This window comes from Malus sylvestris, chromosome 5 (genome assembly GCF_916048215.2).
Source record: "Malus sylvestris chromosome 5, drMalSylv7.2, whole genome shotgun sequence".
NCBI lineage: Eukaryota > Viridiplantae > Streptophyta > Magnoliopsida > Rosales > Rosaceae > Malus > Malus sylvestris.
Genome location: NC_062264.1, coordinates 37194141 through 37210645, shown reverse-complemented (window position 1 = coordinate 37210645; position 16505 = coordinate 37194141). Strand labels below are relative to the sequence as shown.

Sequence of the window (16505 nt, the reverse complement as noted above, 5' to 3'; positions counted from 1 at the left end):
TTTCTTCTTTTATCATGACCGATTGTGGAAAGAAAAGTGATTTCCGTAACTTCCTTTTTGAACATTTTGCACTCATCCATCTAATTTTATCTGTTAGTTCTTTTCTGATTTCCAAAACTTCTATGGTGGTAGGGATCCCCCATCTACTAACTGGTGAGAAAGCAAAAGTACTCACAAATTCGGTCATTTGTTTTGCTTGGGGATCAAAATTTTCATGTGAACCTAGCAATGGGACGACGAGGATACAAATTTAATTTGGAATTTTGCTATCTTTGTCCTTGCAAATCTTATTTTCTGAACTGACTTGACATCAGCAAAATATCACCAAAAACAAAAAAAAATCACAAATCAAAGAAAATAAAAAGAAGAAAAAATAAGAAGGTGAAAATTGATCATCAAACCATTATCTACTAGTCAGCACAATAATTAACTACTAGTACAAAAATGTATAAGCTTAGCTAGCTACCCCATCATCATCAACTACCCCTCTCTCTCTCTCTCTCTCTCTCTCTCTCTCTCAAGAAATCTCAGATGCCAGCCTCATCCAATATACAAAATACCCATTACATCCAAGTCAAAGATTACAAGCTCAATATATATATAATTCTAGTGAGGAGTGGTGGTGATTAGCCTTGGAGTAGAAGCTGAGTTTCCTGAAGGGTTGGCCACAAACCTGGAGGAAAATGCACAGAACTTGAAGTAATCTTGGTCATCCAACAAGTTCCCACATCCACTGGCATCAAAGTTGAGAGAATAGCTCAGTGGATCATAGTGGCACTGCAGTGAACGTTGCCTACTAGCTGCAGCCCTTACCCTTCTCCTATGTTTCCTAAGCTTCCTCACCAGTTTGGTTAGAGAAGTGCAGTGGGATGATGAAACATTGATGCACCAACTGGCGGCTACAGCGGCGGCGGCGGTGGCTGTGGTGGTGCCACCTTCTCGGCCACCGGTCTTGGTGCGGCAAGTGGTTTTGGGCCAAGAAATAACCCACATTGTGAAAATATGGAGTTTTTTTTTGGAAATTTGGAGTTAGTGAGTTGAAAATGATTACAGCGAATGATGTGGTGATGGAAGTGAGTTTTGATGAGTGTATATATGGAGGGGTGAGAGGGAGGTGTTATCTCACTTTTAAAAAGTAAAAAAAAATGATAAATTAAATTAAAAGTTGCATGCAATGCCAAATTTTTGAATGGTTTTGTGGTACTTTTCAATGTATAAAAAATGTATCATCCACATGACAGAAAGCCAATGTGAACCTTTTTAATTTGGTTTAGATGACCAAATTGGGAGGTTGCTAAATTCCAAGTCTTGGTTCATTTTTACTGTTTTATGCGTGCTAGAGGATCATAATTTTATAGTTGATGACCAAACTTAAAGAGTAATTTGATTGGTTTAATCGTTTATCATTCTTATTAAAATAAAAAGGTTTGGTTTCATACATTATTTCTTGAGCACATCTAAATCACAATTAAATTATTAAAGTTAATATTTCTTTTTGGGTATAAAATGAAAGTTCATTGGTTGACCGTGCGAATTTCATTTAACAAATAAACTTTAATTGAGAGAGTTTAGAATTTATAGTATATCATACAAGCTCATAACGTTTGTAAAGAGTATAGAGTATGCGAAACGTTTACCTTCATATTTAGTAAACTCGACCTACAAGTGAACTCAACAATTCAATGACTACAACGTGTTCATATGCTTTGTAGAGAATCTGTGTTAGTTATATCTGAATGTGTTTATGAGATTAGGGAGAAACTACTGTCCTTAAGTTGAGCGTAAAAGCAAGGTTAACTTAAGTAGATCACTAACCACCATGATTAAGAGAAAAATGATTAAAGCAAGTGTAGGAAGTGACGCAGTGAGGCAGTGGCATCTCAATCCAGTCTTTGTCAGAGAGCAGAGAAATAATTTGACTGAAAGGACACAAGTGGCCAGCCTCGGTTGGTATTATATTCTTTGCATAGGTCCCACCTATCAACCAAACTGTCAACGATCAAAGATCTGAATCTGTAATTTTATAATGTTAGCACAAAAAAGTAAGTTAATTATTTGAATTATTTGAGAACTATCTTTATATTAATTTCTATTTTTTTATATTAATTCTTTAATTCATTCAATTTGACGGACAGAAATTAAGATAAACAGAAATGTGTAGATAACACCACTTAATGTTTTACACACTCTTGATAGTAAATGACTAAATGATAATTACAATCCTGTAGGAGAGAGAGCTAGAAAGAAAATAGTTATTAACGTCAATATCTAAAATATTTAATTAGCTCACGAAAGACTTGCATGCACCACTACATACAAATTTCAACAAGTGTTGTATACTGTTCTAAAAATCCTCGCTTAGCGCTGCCTAGGCGCTAGGCGGCTGGCCATCGCCCTGATTAATGCCTAAACGTTTGAACCCCTAGACTACCTAGGCACTTGCCTAGCCCGCTCAGACTCGCTTAGGTTGCGACTCACTTAGACAGAAAATAGATAACTTTCATTTTGCATTTTGTTTTTGTTTTCAATAAATTGTAAGAAACTTGTTAAATACTTAAATGAGCCCACATTATATGTGTGTTCCCCATGTTTTCATTATGTTCCAATACTTCATAATATATATGTCACTTTATTTTGTAGTGTATGATGAAATGATATATATTTTAAGTATAAATAAACACTTATTTACACGAAATATAATAGATTACTTAAATCCGCTTAGTCTGCCTAGGAACCCGCCCAGGTGCTAGGTCTCAGCTCACCGTCCGACTAGCACCTAGCATTTTTTAGAATTTTACTTGTATATAATATCGTATGCAAGTTTTTCTTATTTACGTCCCGTCTCATGAGTGCCCTATTATGATTCTCATCATTCTCTTTTCGCTCCTTCTAGATCTCGTCTTGTAGATCGAGCAATAGAAAAAAATCATGTTAACGATTCATTAGATGCTCTGATTTTCCTCTTGTTGATGGAAAAATCTATTGCCTAATTAATGTTAAACTCAGATCTTATCTCTCTCTGCAAGTATTACTACAAAGTAGAAAGTTGATGACATCCAAAAATCCATGTCATAACCAAGTTTCTTATTTTTGGGGTTGACACCAAAATCCACATGTCAGAAAATCAAATCATCTAGCGTTTGTTTGTTTTTGTTTGATGGGAGCTCTTTAGTGTTTTAGGGCTTTGAATTGAAGAAAGCATGCAAGTCAATGTGCATATTTGTAAAGACGAAGACCAGAGAGAGAGAGAGAGAGGAGCTAGGGCATAGTCGATCACGTGGTGGCCCTGGTCAGCAATCGGTTTATACAGAAAAAAGAAAGAAGAAAAAGAAAGAAGAAAAAGTCGAAGATCATGCAAAGCTGCACATGGCCTCTCCTTCCATCATGGGGTACCTGGATCTTATATACATGTATATGTCCTCTGAGTCTCTCTGTGATTCTAAGCCCCGCGGTTATATTTACTTGGAAGTAAAAAGGCCAAAAGACAAAATCCAAAAGCCAAAGACCTATTATTATTATCGTTGTTTTCTTTAACGCATTTTTACTGTTTTTTCATGCATTGTAAACCCTATTTCCCTGCCTCTCCCTGAGATCTGAGAAAGAATTCTGAATCTCTGATCACTTGGCTACTTGGGCACGGTAAGATTTGTGCAGTATCAAATCTAAGTGTACTTTCTGACCTCTATTATGGACCCTAATACCCGGGCATTCTGGTGTCCTGAGCGTTTCTGAACCTAGTTAATAAGATTTTGAGATCAATGAGAAGCATAGTGCAAGAGTAGTGATTTGTGCATTGGGTTTGTAGGTCAAGTCGTAAAGAAAATTTATTAGGGCTTCATACACTCGATGGTTTGTGTTTGATCTTTACATTCTCAAATATGGTTCATGATAAATTTATATATAGAGTTATTTTATGTAACGGTTAAATATTTTTTGTAGATAATATATCGACAGTAACAATTTTAAATTCATTATGTGAACAATAGCAACAAATATTTAATCCTTATCAAAGACATATCTGCATTTTTAACCGAACATAGGAACACTATAAATATAATGTACAAACTTTCGTGTAATTTATCACGCGTTTGAGTGAGTGTGAACGAGACATGACCGATCAATGGAATAATACCAACGGCTGAAGTTCTTGTTTTGTTAACTTTTACAGCAATTGATTGAATTTTTATCTTTCTTTTGTCAGATTGATTATTTTACATGTTTGACAGTTTGACTGTTTACTTTCAGGTCCAGTAAACCCTGACCTTAAGCATATTATTAAGTCTTTACAAAAAATTATTTTATATGTACAAACTTAAATCATTCGCATCGAATCCTAAGTTGCATTACTCCTCTCTTTTTCATTGTTTTCGTGGATAAAATAATGATGGTGGGATAAGAACGGGGTCTGCATATTCTTCCAACATGTGAAGGCATGAATAACATATTCAGGTATATCATGTGCTTAAAAAAAAAAATTACGATCGAGATTTTATCATAAAATTAAAAGAATTTTAATGAAAAATTCATGGTACTGTTTATTTTAATAAAAAATTATATTTTTATATTAAAAAGTCAATTTTGGTACTATTTATTTTACTATTTATTTTGTCATTTTCATTAAAACTTAAAGTTTTCATACTTTTTTCATTAATTTTCCTTAAAATTAGTTAATATTATAAGAAATAGTTCAATCTTTTATAAGTTTTTTTTACATGATTTGGACATCATCGGATGTGAGGTTTTGTCTTTGCATTCTCAGAGGTTTTGTCTTTGCGTTCTCACAATAGACATGTATATTCTCTAATTTTTTTTTATAAATGATATTGTGTAATTCTTTGAGTTTCATCATTTTTTGACCAAGTTGCTCTGATAATGTCTTCTTCCTCACGAAAAGTTAGCATTCGGACATATATATTTTACCTTTAGGATCCTCCGTTCGATCTTAGGTTTTGTTTTCATTTTTTCTTTTAAAGGGCTGAGGTTTCATTATACTAAGAAAATAATTCTTCTCTCCTAAGAAAATAATTCTTATGGAGGTCCAACCATACAGATGAACATATTCTATACTCATTAAGAAGGAAATACTGAAAAAATAAAAACGTATTGGATAGAGTTACTACTTGCATCGGTTCACTTTTTACAGAGAAGTGAGACCTACAAATAGGAGTCTCACTTCCTAAAAAATGAGGTGCCGTGACGCATAGGCAACCCTAACAAATACTTATATGCCTAAATTTTGCAAAAGATAATATATAGTGCTATGTTATCAATAAACTTGCATCCCAATTAATTTGGGAGAAAATAAGAAATAATGTGACAAAAATGTGTGAATACAAGTTACAGTTTACGGAAAGGGATCTCTTTGGATCCCTTCCACCTAATCATTTTCATCAAACAATCCGGATCCTTAAAATTTGATCTAACGGTTAAAGTTATTATAACTTTTAGAGTGGACTCCTGTTTTTAGCCGTTGGATCAAATTTTAAGAATTCAAATTGTTTGATAAAGAGGATTAAATGGAAATGATCCGAAGAGGATTATGTGGAAGGAATCCGGAGGATCCTTTCCACAGTTTACAATTTCTCTCAACACTTTTCACATACACATTTTCCTAGAGCACGTACGTAGCATAATTGTCATAGTTTTAATTAGCACTTCCTCCTAATTTCGTCAAAAGAGTAAACAAAAGTTTACTTAAATTGAGGATTTCCACTTTTTATAGTCAAAGCGATAGTGATGATTACGAAATTAAGGTTTCGATATCAAATATATAATAAGCCTTGACTGGTGATCAGCTGCTCACAAAGATTAATTATCTTAATTAATTAATTAATTAATTAGGGATTCTAACTAGGTAGTGGCTACAACTAATTGTTATTCTAATCTCCCTCTCTCTCTCTCTCTCTCTCTCCTTGTGGTTAGATCATGCTCTTTGCACGAACATAATATTATTTTTACTTTCATTACACCGCTTTTAAAGAACGTATATATTTTGTTGAAATTTTATAATTGGAACATTTTAATTTTTTAATTTTCATTGACAGATTATTCTTATAAAAAATTATTTTAATTGAAAATCGTTTAGGTATCTAAATGTGCCAATAAATGGACGGTTCTTCATGAGTACTTGGTACCTTCAGCCTTGATGTATATGATACATTTGAATAACTAAAGGAACTCCAATTCAAACGTGTAAGAATAATCTTCTAATGAAAATTGAAAAAATTGAAATGTCCCGATTATAACATTTCTACGAAAAAATACATTATTTGAAAGCGGTGGAATGAGCTCATTCACTCAAGAAGGAACTCAACCATTATCCTAATAGGATATAAGAAACACGTATATTTGTGGGTACATTAATGTTCGAGCTAAGTGTCTATATATGTCTAGGGTTTCTCAAAGTTTATGTGGCTGCATATATTGTAATCTTCTCCACATGCCTTGGGGTAGGCCAGCTCATATATAAAGTAGTACCAAATTCAAATGGGAGTATACTTGTTATATAAACTATAGGGAAAATTTCAAGATTTCACATTCCAAGTCCAAGCCAACCGACCAATATTGTGTAGGGGCTATATGTATGTATGTATGTATGTATGTATGTATGTATGTATTGACCCTTAACTAGAGGGTATGTAGGTGCATCGTGCATGCCATATTGGTCCTTCCCGAGGCAGATTTATGCGATCCGTAGAAATAATATTTCCTTAGGATTAATGCAGCATTTGTTATGAATATAATTATTAACTATAAATGTGATTGTGTAAACTTAAAATATAATTTTAAGAAAATTCATCATGATTAGCATAAATAAAGCTACAAGGAACAATAACACAATTCTCATTCACCTGAGCTCTTCTCTCTTTTGATGTCTCCTCTCTCTCACCTACCACCTTTATAATTAGTTTCAAAACAAGAAGTTATTTTTGAAGTAAAATTTTAAGTAAGATTATGATATCATTTTTGTATAAAAAGTTTTAGCAACCATGTTGCCCACTAGAGCAGTTCTCTGTACAAATTGTTTGTTTTATATCACTTATTAAAGTGAATAATACAATGCAAAAATAAAAATAAAAATAAAAATATTATAGTTAAAATGTGATAGTTGCATAAGGAACCGGATCCCTTTCGGATCCAACCATACTGAGTCCACCAATCAATGCATCTGGATCATCAAAATTTAATGCAACGGCTATAAACAGGAGATTTCTTAATGCATTCGGATCATTGAAATTTAATCTAACGACCATAAAAAGAAGATCCCTCTAAAAATTATAATAATATCAAATTTTAATAACTCAGATGCATTAGTAGGTTTAGAATGATTGGATCCGGAGGGGATCCAATTCCGTTGCATAAAAGCATGACAAAACTTGTCCAGAAAAAAACAAAGAGCATGACAAAACAGTCAGTAGGCAATACCATTCGAGAACCTAGCTAGACCATGGTATTACGTTCCAAATCCACAGAAAATGTATCAATCAAACGATCAAAACTGACAAGACCCAGCAGCATAAAATAACCAGTACATGAACGCCACCATCTATCTTGCTAGGCACTAAACCGGTACACATATTAATTAATGGGTTATCATTTATAGGGTTTGTAAACCATGTTTATGAAAGATAATCATCCAAATTAACGGTTAATTAAGTTCTTCAATATAATTGGATGCCAGTGGAAAACTTTGAAACCTATGCTCTGCTACGCAAAGACACGTCTTGGTTTAAGTCGCACCTTGAAAAGTGAAAACAAAAACAATCGACCCCCCTCCTCGTCCTCGTCCCCGTCCCCTAATTGACTGAAAACTAATAGTTAATTATTTAGGGTTCAATTCACTTGGAAGTTGGTTAATCATTCTACGACATCCATGCAACTGTGCAATGCATATTCATTGATCTTCAAGCACAAGGCATTGATCAAGATATTAATCCCAATTAATCAAGGGAAAACTCATGACTCATCACCTGGTTATACATTGTATTTCTTTGGTCACCTTGAACATGGTGCTCTTAATTAACTACTACATGACTCATCTCATTGTCCTCATTGTCCTCAAAATCTTGAAAAGTTATATATGGTTAAACATTATAAACCAATTCACGCGTTATAAGTGAAGAAAGAGATAGTTTTGTTATGTTAATTGTCACATCATTTATTATTTGTATCATATTAAATACCAAAAAAGAAATTTAGAGAAAAGTCTAAATTTGTGATAGCATTTGTCTTTACATTATAATTGTTGTATGTACGACACTCTTTTCTCTATCCTGAAGTTTTGTCTCAAAAGGTTTTCTTTAGGGAGATTTTATCAACGAGACCCACATAATTGTTACTTTGGTTTTTTTGGCATTGTATTTTACACATAGTTGACAATGTTGGTTTGTATTTTATTTTGCTCCGTGATAATTTTTTAAGCAGCGTGTCTTTTAAAACGGCACAACTTCAATTTTTAATGGTCATGTTTAAGTTTTGAATAACTTTTATACTGCTTAATAAATATTATCTATCGGTGCTTAAATAAAACAATTTTTACCATAAAAATATATATGAGGTGATTAAGGGGGTGTAGTCAATTTGGATTTCAGAGGATTTTAATGGATTTTTTTTAGGTGACAGATTTTAAAGCATTTTAATGGACTCTACAATTCCATATAGATTTTAATAAATTTATGTGGATTTCCATTATAGATTTCTATGGATTTGTATGGATTCTTTCTTAGATTTCTTAGGATTTAAAAAAAAATAGAAATCACACGCAAAGTCTTGGGATCATTTTTAATGAAATCATGTGGCTGAGATTAATCTCTCAAACTCTCTGCAATTGAAACCCTAATTGTTATGTGTATTCTACTACACCGTTTGAAATCACAGTCCTCAATCCAAGGACTAGTTAATTGCATATTTTCATACCGTAGTAATAGCACAAATTAATAACGTTTAGAATGTATATGGGTTGAAGGAATTTATCTAACCCAAGCCAAAGAATGTGTTTTGAGAGTGACGTTGATTGGTTTTAATAATGAATGGTGACATTTCAAAGGCACCAAAGTAGAATTGAACACGGTGTCTTATGTAAATAAAAGTACAACATAGATAGGAAGTAGTTGAAGGGAAAGGAAGTGTGAGCAAGGGAATTTACGTGAGAAGTTTGGGCAGTTGGTGAAAAAAGAAAAAAATATGTTGGTGGTGCTGGGACATCTTCTCATGCCTACAAAGATTTCACATTCAGCCATGGAAGTCCAAGACAGCTGAGTTCACAGTGGGTCCTCTTAAATGGAGAAGACTGTTCCTCTGGTGTGAAAAGAAATCTGAGGGGTAAGGGTTGGATTCTTGATAGCACCCTCAAATCCATTAAAATCCACCACTCATCAAAATCCTAGCAAATCCTTGGTAATTTCACTACACCTAGACATCTACAGACTCATTTAAAATCATAATCGACTATTCCTGGATTTCGATGTATTTTTTTAAATCCTTTAAAATCTCAATTTAACTATATTATGATTTCAAAATATTTTAAAATCCATTAAAATACTATCAAATCCTAATTTGAGTACACTCCTAAAAATAAAGTTACTACTTATTTCGTAAACAAATAAAGTTATTACTTACCAATATAGTAATATAGGAGACGATCAAAATATATTGTTGTACCCAAAACAAGAAGGAAAAAAAAAAAAAAAAAAAAACAAAGAGACGGTCAAAATCATTTTTGGAAATTTTAGGCGGGTCCCACGTGAAAGGGAAGAAGAGCGAGTATGGCAAAATGGAATGCGAGTACGGGAGTCGCAACTCGCAACTCCGAAGCCCTAACCTTCATAGTCCGAAGCTTTCCCTACTCGCGGCCACCGATTGATCTCTCCTACTCTCCGGACCCTGGCCGATTCAGTTCGGGTAATTCCAATTCTCCTTTCCTTATTACTATCAACCCAAAGTTCAATTTTGTTTATCTATTTTTGTGATTTTTGTGATTTTTAATTTATTACTTATTAGCTCTGCACTTCAGTGATTGCTTGCAGCTTCATTTTCCTAATCTGCTTCTAATTAGTTTGAATTTTACTTTATCTTCCCTTTTTAGCTGTTGTGAACACTTAGTTACTCTTTCTGGGTTCATTTTCGTTAATTAATGTGGAATTTCTGTTCTAATTTATGATCAGTAGTATTATTATGCTCTCTTACTTCTCACATGTAGGTTTTCTGTGTGAAAGTTTTCATTTTTTGACTGCCATTTGTTTGGTTTTTGTGTTCTTCAATTGGGTATTTGGCATTATGCTGAATTATGATGTTTTATGCTGAAATTTAGATTCTGTAATTTTTGTTTTTGTGGGTGAAGTCTTCTGCATTGTGTGTTATGTGTACTGTGAAGTAGATAAGTAGTAATTAATTAATTCTTATCTCTATAATTTTCATTTTTGTGTGTGTATCTTGGTATTTCAGTTTGTGTATGTATCTATAATTTTCATTCTCCTGTGGTACTGCAGTGAAATGTTGTTAAAGTTTGTGACTTGTGATGGTCCTGTCACTTTTGGTACTGCATCTAGTTTCCGGTTGTACTAAATATAACCCCTTCTTGCTGCCGCGCGCATATCTGAACAGGTTGCTTTAAGAAAATTTAGATTCTTTCAATGGGGATAGATCTTGAACGGCCTTCGGGAGAATGCCGTAAGGAAGGTATTAGAGACCATGCCATTGTGAAAGCAACTAATGGTCCTGCAAATGATAAGGAGGATACAGGACAAAATGAAAACAAGGCGGTTGCCAGAGACGAAATTAATTTGAATTCTACAAAAGATTTAGAACCTCATGATGGAATGGAGTTTGAATCAAAGGAAGCTGCATTTTCGTTCTATAGAGAATATGCCAAGTCTGTGGGGTTCGCTGCTGTAATAAAGGCCAGTCGTCGATCAAGAGTATCCGGAAAGTTTATTGATGCAAAATTTGCATGCACTAGACATGGGAGCAAACGAGAATCTAATACAGCTGAGGCACCAGAGTCTGTTTCAAACCCCAGAGAATCTAGTATCTGTGACTCTGTTAAGAGAAAACGAGGTCGCTCTAACCGATCTTGGGAGAAAACAGATTGTAAAGCCTCCATGCATGTTAAGAGGCAAGATGGTAGATGGATTATTCGTAGTTTCATAAAAGAGCATAATCATGAAATTTTTCCTGATGAAGCCTATTATTTTCGGGGGCATAGGGATTTAGATCTAGGTAGATGTGATGTTGATCGCTTACTTGCTATCCGGAGAAGAACAAAGAAGATGTATGTTGATATGGCCAAACAGTCCGGTGGCTTCAAGAAGTTAGATAATCAAAAAGGTGGTGGGACAAATCAATCACCGAGGAAGCATTTATCTTTAGAGGAAGGAGCTGCTCAAGTTATGCTTGACCATTTTCTGTATATGCAAGATGAAAATCCTAACTTCTTTTATGCAGTTGATCTGAATGAGGAGCAGCGTTTGAAGAATGTTTTCTGGGTTGATGCCAAAGGTAGACTTGATTATGGGAATTTTAGCGATGTAGTATTTCTTGATACTGCATATATCAAGAATGAATACAAATTGCCGTTTGTTCCCTTTATTGGCGTGAACCACCACTTTCAGTTCATTTTGCTTGGATGTGCTTTACTAGCTGATGAGAGCAAATCATCCTATGTCTGGCTGATACGGGCATGGCTAAAAGCAATGGGTGGACGTGCTCCAAGAGTAATACTTAGTAGCCGAGATAAAGTCCTGAAAGAAGTGATTACAGAGGTCCTTCCTGATTCTCGTCATTGTTTTTGTTTGTGGCACATATTTGGCAAGATTCCTGATAAGCTTGGTTATGTGATTAGGCAACATGAAAAATTTATGGTTAAGTTTAACAAATGCGTTTTTAAGTCTTGGACAAATGAACAGTTTGAAAAAAGATGGTGGAAAATGGTTGACAGATTCAATTTAAGGGATGACGCATGGTTTCAATCATTGTATGAGGATCGTGGACGATGGATACCAACATACATGAGAGACACTTTTCTGGCAGGTATGTCTACAACCCAGCGGTTAGAAGGTATAAATTGTTTCTTCGACAAATTCATGCAGAGGAAAACTCCGTTGAAAGAATTTTTAGAACAATACAAAACAATCCTTCGAGAGAGGTATGAAGAGGAAGTAAAAGCTGATTTTGAAACATGGCATAAGCAACCAGCATTGAGATCTCCATCACCATATGGTAAACAAATGGCAACTGTGTATACTCATGCAGTATTTAAGAAATTCCAAGTTGAGGTTTTGGGAGTAGTTGCTTGTCATCCAAAGAAAGAAACTGAAGACGGATTAATCAAAACTTTCAGAGTTCAAGATTTTGTAGAGAGTCAAGATTTCATTGTGGAGTGGAACGAAATGACATCGGATGTATCCTGTTTATGCCGTTCATTTGAATTCAAAGGTTTTCTTTGTAGACATGTGTTGATTGTACTGCAAATGTCTGGTGTACACAGTATTCCATCTCAGTATATATTAAAACGTTGGACGAAAGATGCAAAGAATAGGCAAACAACCAGAGAAGGGTCTGATGCAGCCGAATCTAGAGTTCAACGTTACAATGATCTATGCCGACGAGCCTTTAAATTGAGTGATGAAGGTTCTTTATCCCAAGAAAGTTACAGTATTGCGTTTAATGCATTGGAAGAAGCTCTGAGAAGTTGTGAGAGTATAAATAACTCAATCCAGAATGTAACAGAGCCAATCTCGCCAAAGACTCATGGTCCTCAAGGTTCCGAAGGAGAGAACCAAGGCAACAACAATATCGAGACTAATAAAAAAAATGGTGCATCCAAGAAAGGACAGGTTAGTTGAACTTGTGGTGATTATTATTCTTATATTCCTGGTTGTGTTTTATTTTGGAAAATTTAAATGCTCATTTGGTTTGGTATGTCTTTTGAATTCTTTTAGGTGCATTCGGAGCCAGAGGCCATAAGCATTGGGATGCAAGAAAACTGGCAACAAGTGGTTAGTCATGCTATGTTATTGTTTAAGCCTTACCCATTTTATAGCATAAAAGGAATTTATTTATGTGGGTTCCAAACTTGTTGTCGGGGCACTTGAAATTACGAATTCCAGCCCTTGATTGTTTTTATAAATCGCAAGAGAGCATGCAAGAGAAGGTACAATATAGTTAGCAGCAATCATAATGTTTAGCAAAACACTTCTTATTCACATTGCTGTTTATTATTTCCTAAAATTTAGAGTGGCATGTTTATTCTTAGGCAGAACTCACCTCAAGAGCTCCAAACTTCGATGGTTATTATGGCAGTCAACAAATTGTTCAAGGAATGGTAAGATATTTTTCTCATCACGAAATTACAATACTGCGATTCTGTTCAAGGAAAAAGACGACTGTACAACAATTTATCCCATGCTTAAAATTGATTTGAGCTGTGTCCCTTGGATCTTCTTGTAGGGGCAGCTTAACACGATACCCTCCAGCCGTGAAGAATATCATAGCAATCAGCATATGCCAAGGCCGGTAGTGCACATTTCCTATTTGTTTAAGAAACTTAATTTTATGGATATTTTCATATAAATTTCTAATTATTTATAAAAAAGTACAGTACAACTTCTTCACTAAATCCTTCGCTTCTGCCACAGTGTCTAATAAACTCAATCGCGCCCATCCATGATTCTCACTACATGACTCAGCAAAGACTGCATGGGGTGGTACATAATTCTGTTGTTTTTTCATAAGCTCACGGATTTTTTTTTTCGTTTAATCATAAACGAAAGGAGAGTCCATTCATTTGAGGGGTGACATCATTTGTTACTGTTAGTACCATTTCTGTTTGCATTTCTTGGTATGTTAATGATACCCTGTTGTGTGTAGGCGCAGTTGCATTTCGGACCACAACCTATTCCGAGTTATTTTGACATTCAGGATGGTTTGCAAGATGTGGTATGCAAATACTAACCTAGGCTGTCTGGACTTTTTCTTGGCGTGAGATTCTTGACATCGGTTTTCATTCTTCTTCCAGGACCAGTCTACTGTGGGAACCAATCAACCACATGGCTTGTCATCAAAACATTTGCATTCTAGACACCCGTCTCATCAGTAGTGAAGCGTTAGTACCTGTCTACCAAAGGTGAGTTATAAGGGATTGACTACCTGCTCCCAAACGTTTCAAAACCAACCTTCGTTGGCCTGTATTCCATCATAGTTTTATCGATACCAACCTCGGTTCCTAGTGCAGACTTTTCTTTGATTTCTGTTTTCCAGAATCATAAGATTATAATGTAGCAAATCTATCATTTCACAGGTGAAGAATATGGGAATGAAGCAACACTCTGCAGCAACTGAGAAATCCAAAATTGAAGGAATCTAACGTTGTAGATTTTGTCGGAGAACAGGGAGAGATCCGACCATGATCAGGAAGACGGAAATATCGTTGGTGTTTGTCCCAGTCGAGATGTGGAAATCCCTCAAGTCCAAGAACTAATACTATCCGATTCTTCTGTTTTTAGCTTACAGCTCTTCTGTACAGGTGATTGCCTCCTCTGTCAAATAGAAATGTACAATTTTTTTAGTTAGTCCAATTTCCAAGTCCAACTAATTAGCCATGTTCATATTTTCCATCCCTAAGCATTAGCACCATCTGGGGGTTTCGAGAAGTGATTTCCGCGCTTCTTCTCCTTCCCACGCACTCCTCCCCTTTTATCCACTAGTTGACTTGAACAAATCAAAGGAGGATTGAGAGGAGTGCGTGGGAAAAAAGTGAACCGTGGAAATAATTTCCTGTTATTAAACTAGTGGAAATTTAATATCGAGAGAGGATTGATAAATTTCCAAAAAAGCTGTTGGTGTCCCCCAAGAAATATTGACTAATCTCGCGAGGAGGAGCACATCTTGATCGTCTTTTTTATTTCATTCAAGAGAAACTTTTGCGCCAAGAGCTTTCAGCTTCTCTATTAGTTGCTCTCCTTCTTCCTTTGACACTCCTGTCTTTAGCACCGATGGCGCCTTCTCCACTACATCCTTTGCTTCCTTGAGTCCCAAGTCAGTGAAGCTCCTTACCTCCTTGATCAGTTTTATTTTTGAAGCAGCCTCAAATGACTCCAATTTCAATTCAAGTAGAGTCTTTTCTGGTTTCTTCTCCTCCTTAGCTGCCGTCGGTCCCTTCGTCGCCAATCCTATTCCAGCAGCTCCCGGCTTCATGACTCCTACAACTGGTGGTTCCGTCATTCCATTTTTTCTCATCAAAATGGAACCCAGCTCAGCAACTTCCACCAGTGTGAGTGATGATATTTCATCTACGAGCCTAAAAACCCGATCAGTTGGAGGACCACGATGCTCTGTGGATCAAATGTTGCTGGATCATAATCAGCAGGGAGTCTCCTTTGGTCAATCTCCACCTCTTCCTCCTCTTCCTCTTCTTGCCTTGCAGGTTGACCAAAGTTCCGACAAAACCCATTTAAGCTACCAGGATTCGGTGCTCCAAGGGAAGAAATAAGGGCAAATCCCTTTAGGCAAATGATTCCGTAATCTTAAGATCAAACTCATCTTTTCAAGGTTTGCACATGAGTCGGTTCTCTAACAAATGGAAATCAACCTATGACAAACCCATTCACTTCTCGCAATCGCCTATTCGGATCCGGAATCCACACAAAACCTGTCAGATGCATTTGCTAAGGTTAATAGAGTTTCTAATGCTAAAAGAATCGAACGTTAAAGCTAACAAAACAGGCTTGAATCAATACACTCTCAGAAACAAACAGAACTATCCTTCTTCTACTTGCACATCATTTCCCCTTGAAAAAATTTATCTCCGCCAACTCGTTGTAAATTTCTATCATTGGGAGGTAATGATATCCAAAATGTTTGTCTTCAACATCTTCTCATTAAAAATCAACAAATAACTAAAAAGGGGAGGGGAAATGCTTGGTTTTTGAGGATTCCGAGATTGGTTTTGTGTATTTCGGGAATGTCTTAACCACAAGATTCAGACTTTTGCCTTCAACAATCAAAAGCAGAACAGACAGGAAGCAAGAAATCATTAAAGTTTGGGACTTTTGATTGAAATTTTCTGAGCAACCAAACAGAAGGTAAATTTATGAAACTAACAAACAAAGAAGAGCCCATTTCCGGAGCCTGATGGAAACTCAATTAGGCAATCACATGAAACCATTTCTGTTCACAAGTCCAAAATTAATCATTACAGAGAGGGAGGAGAGGGGAGAGAGAGGGGAGAGAGAGGAGAGAGAGAGTACCTTACGAGTTCGGAGCTCGTGTAAGCTTGAGGTAGAACCCTAGAGAGACTGAGCGAGGAACAAGGGTTTTTGTATATGTTTTTTTAAAGGAAAAGAAAAATGCTAAAATACATGGAGAAAAGCCATTTACCCGGATAAAAATCCCTGGTTTAAATAGGCACGTAAGACCCGACCCAAGAGTAGACACGTGCCCCCTATTCAGTCTCATTTTTCCTCAATAGGTTAAATCGTTTCTATGACACGATCCATGACCCACATTTA

At 35.6% G+C, this 16505-nt stretch overlaps 1 protein-coding gene and 1 pseudogene across 15 annotated transcripts; one reads left to right on the top strand and one right to left on the bottom strand.

Moving 5' to 3' along the window:
- Positions 1-9753: 9753 nt before the first annotated feature.
- Positions 9754-14590, top strand: LOC126622995 (protein FAR-RED IMPAIRED RESPONSE 1-like). 15 transcript variants are annotated; one of them, XM_050291665.1, is made up of 9 exons: positions 9754-9900; positions 10603-12833; positions 12939-12995; positions 13253-13321; positions 13447-13512; positions 13635-13700; positions 13873-13935; positions 14015-14122; positions 14297-14590. In XM_050291665.1, exons 2-8 carry the CDS (start codon positions 10632-10634, stop codon positions 14093-14095), a joined length of 2604 nt encoding a protein of 867 aa, XP_050147622.1. In that variant the 5' UTR covers positions 9754-9900; positions 10603-10631; the 3' UTR covers positions 14096-14122; positions 14297-14590. The 15 variants fall into 15 exon arrangements, 8 of the variants coding, with proteins under 8 accessions (XP_050147622.1, XP_050147621.1, XP_050147620.1 ...); XM_050291664.1 differs by having other exon boundaries at positions 13867-13935; XM_050291663.1 differs by having other exon boundaries at positions 13635-13703; positions 13867-13935; positions 14015-14101; positions 14278-14590.
- A 203-nt stretch (positions 14591-14793) lies between these two features.
- Positions 14794-16347, bottom strand: LOC126623003 (uncharacterized; annotated as a pseudogene).
- Positions 16348-16505: the final 158 nt, after the last annotated feature.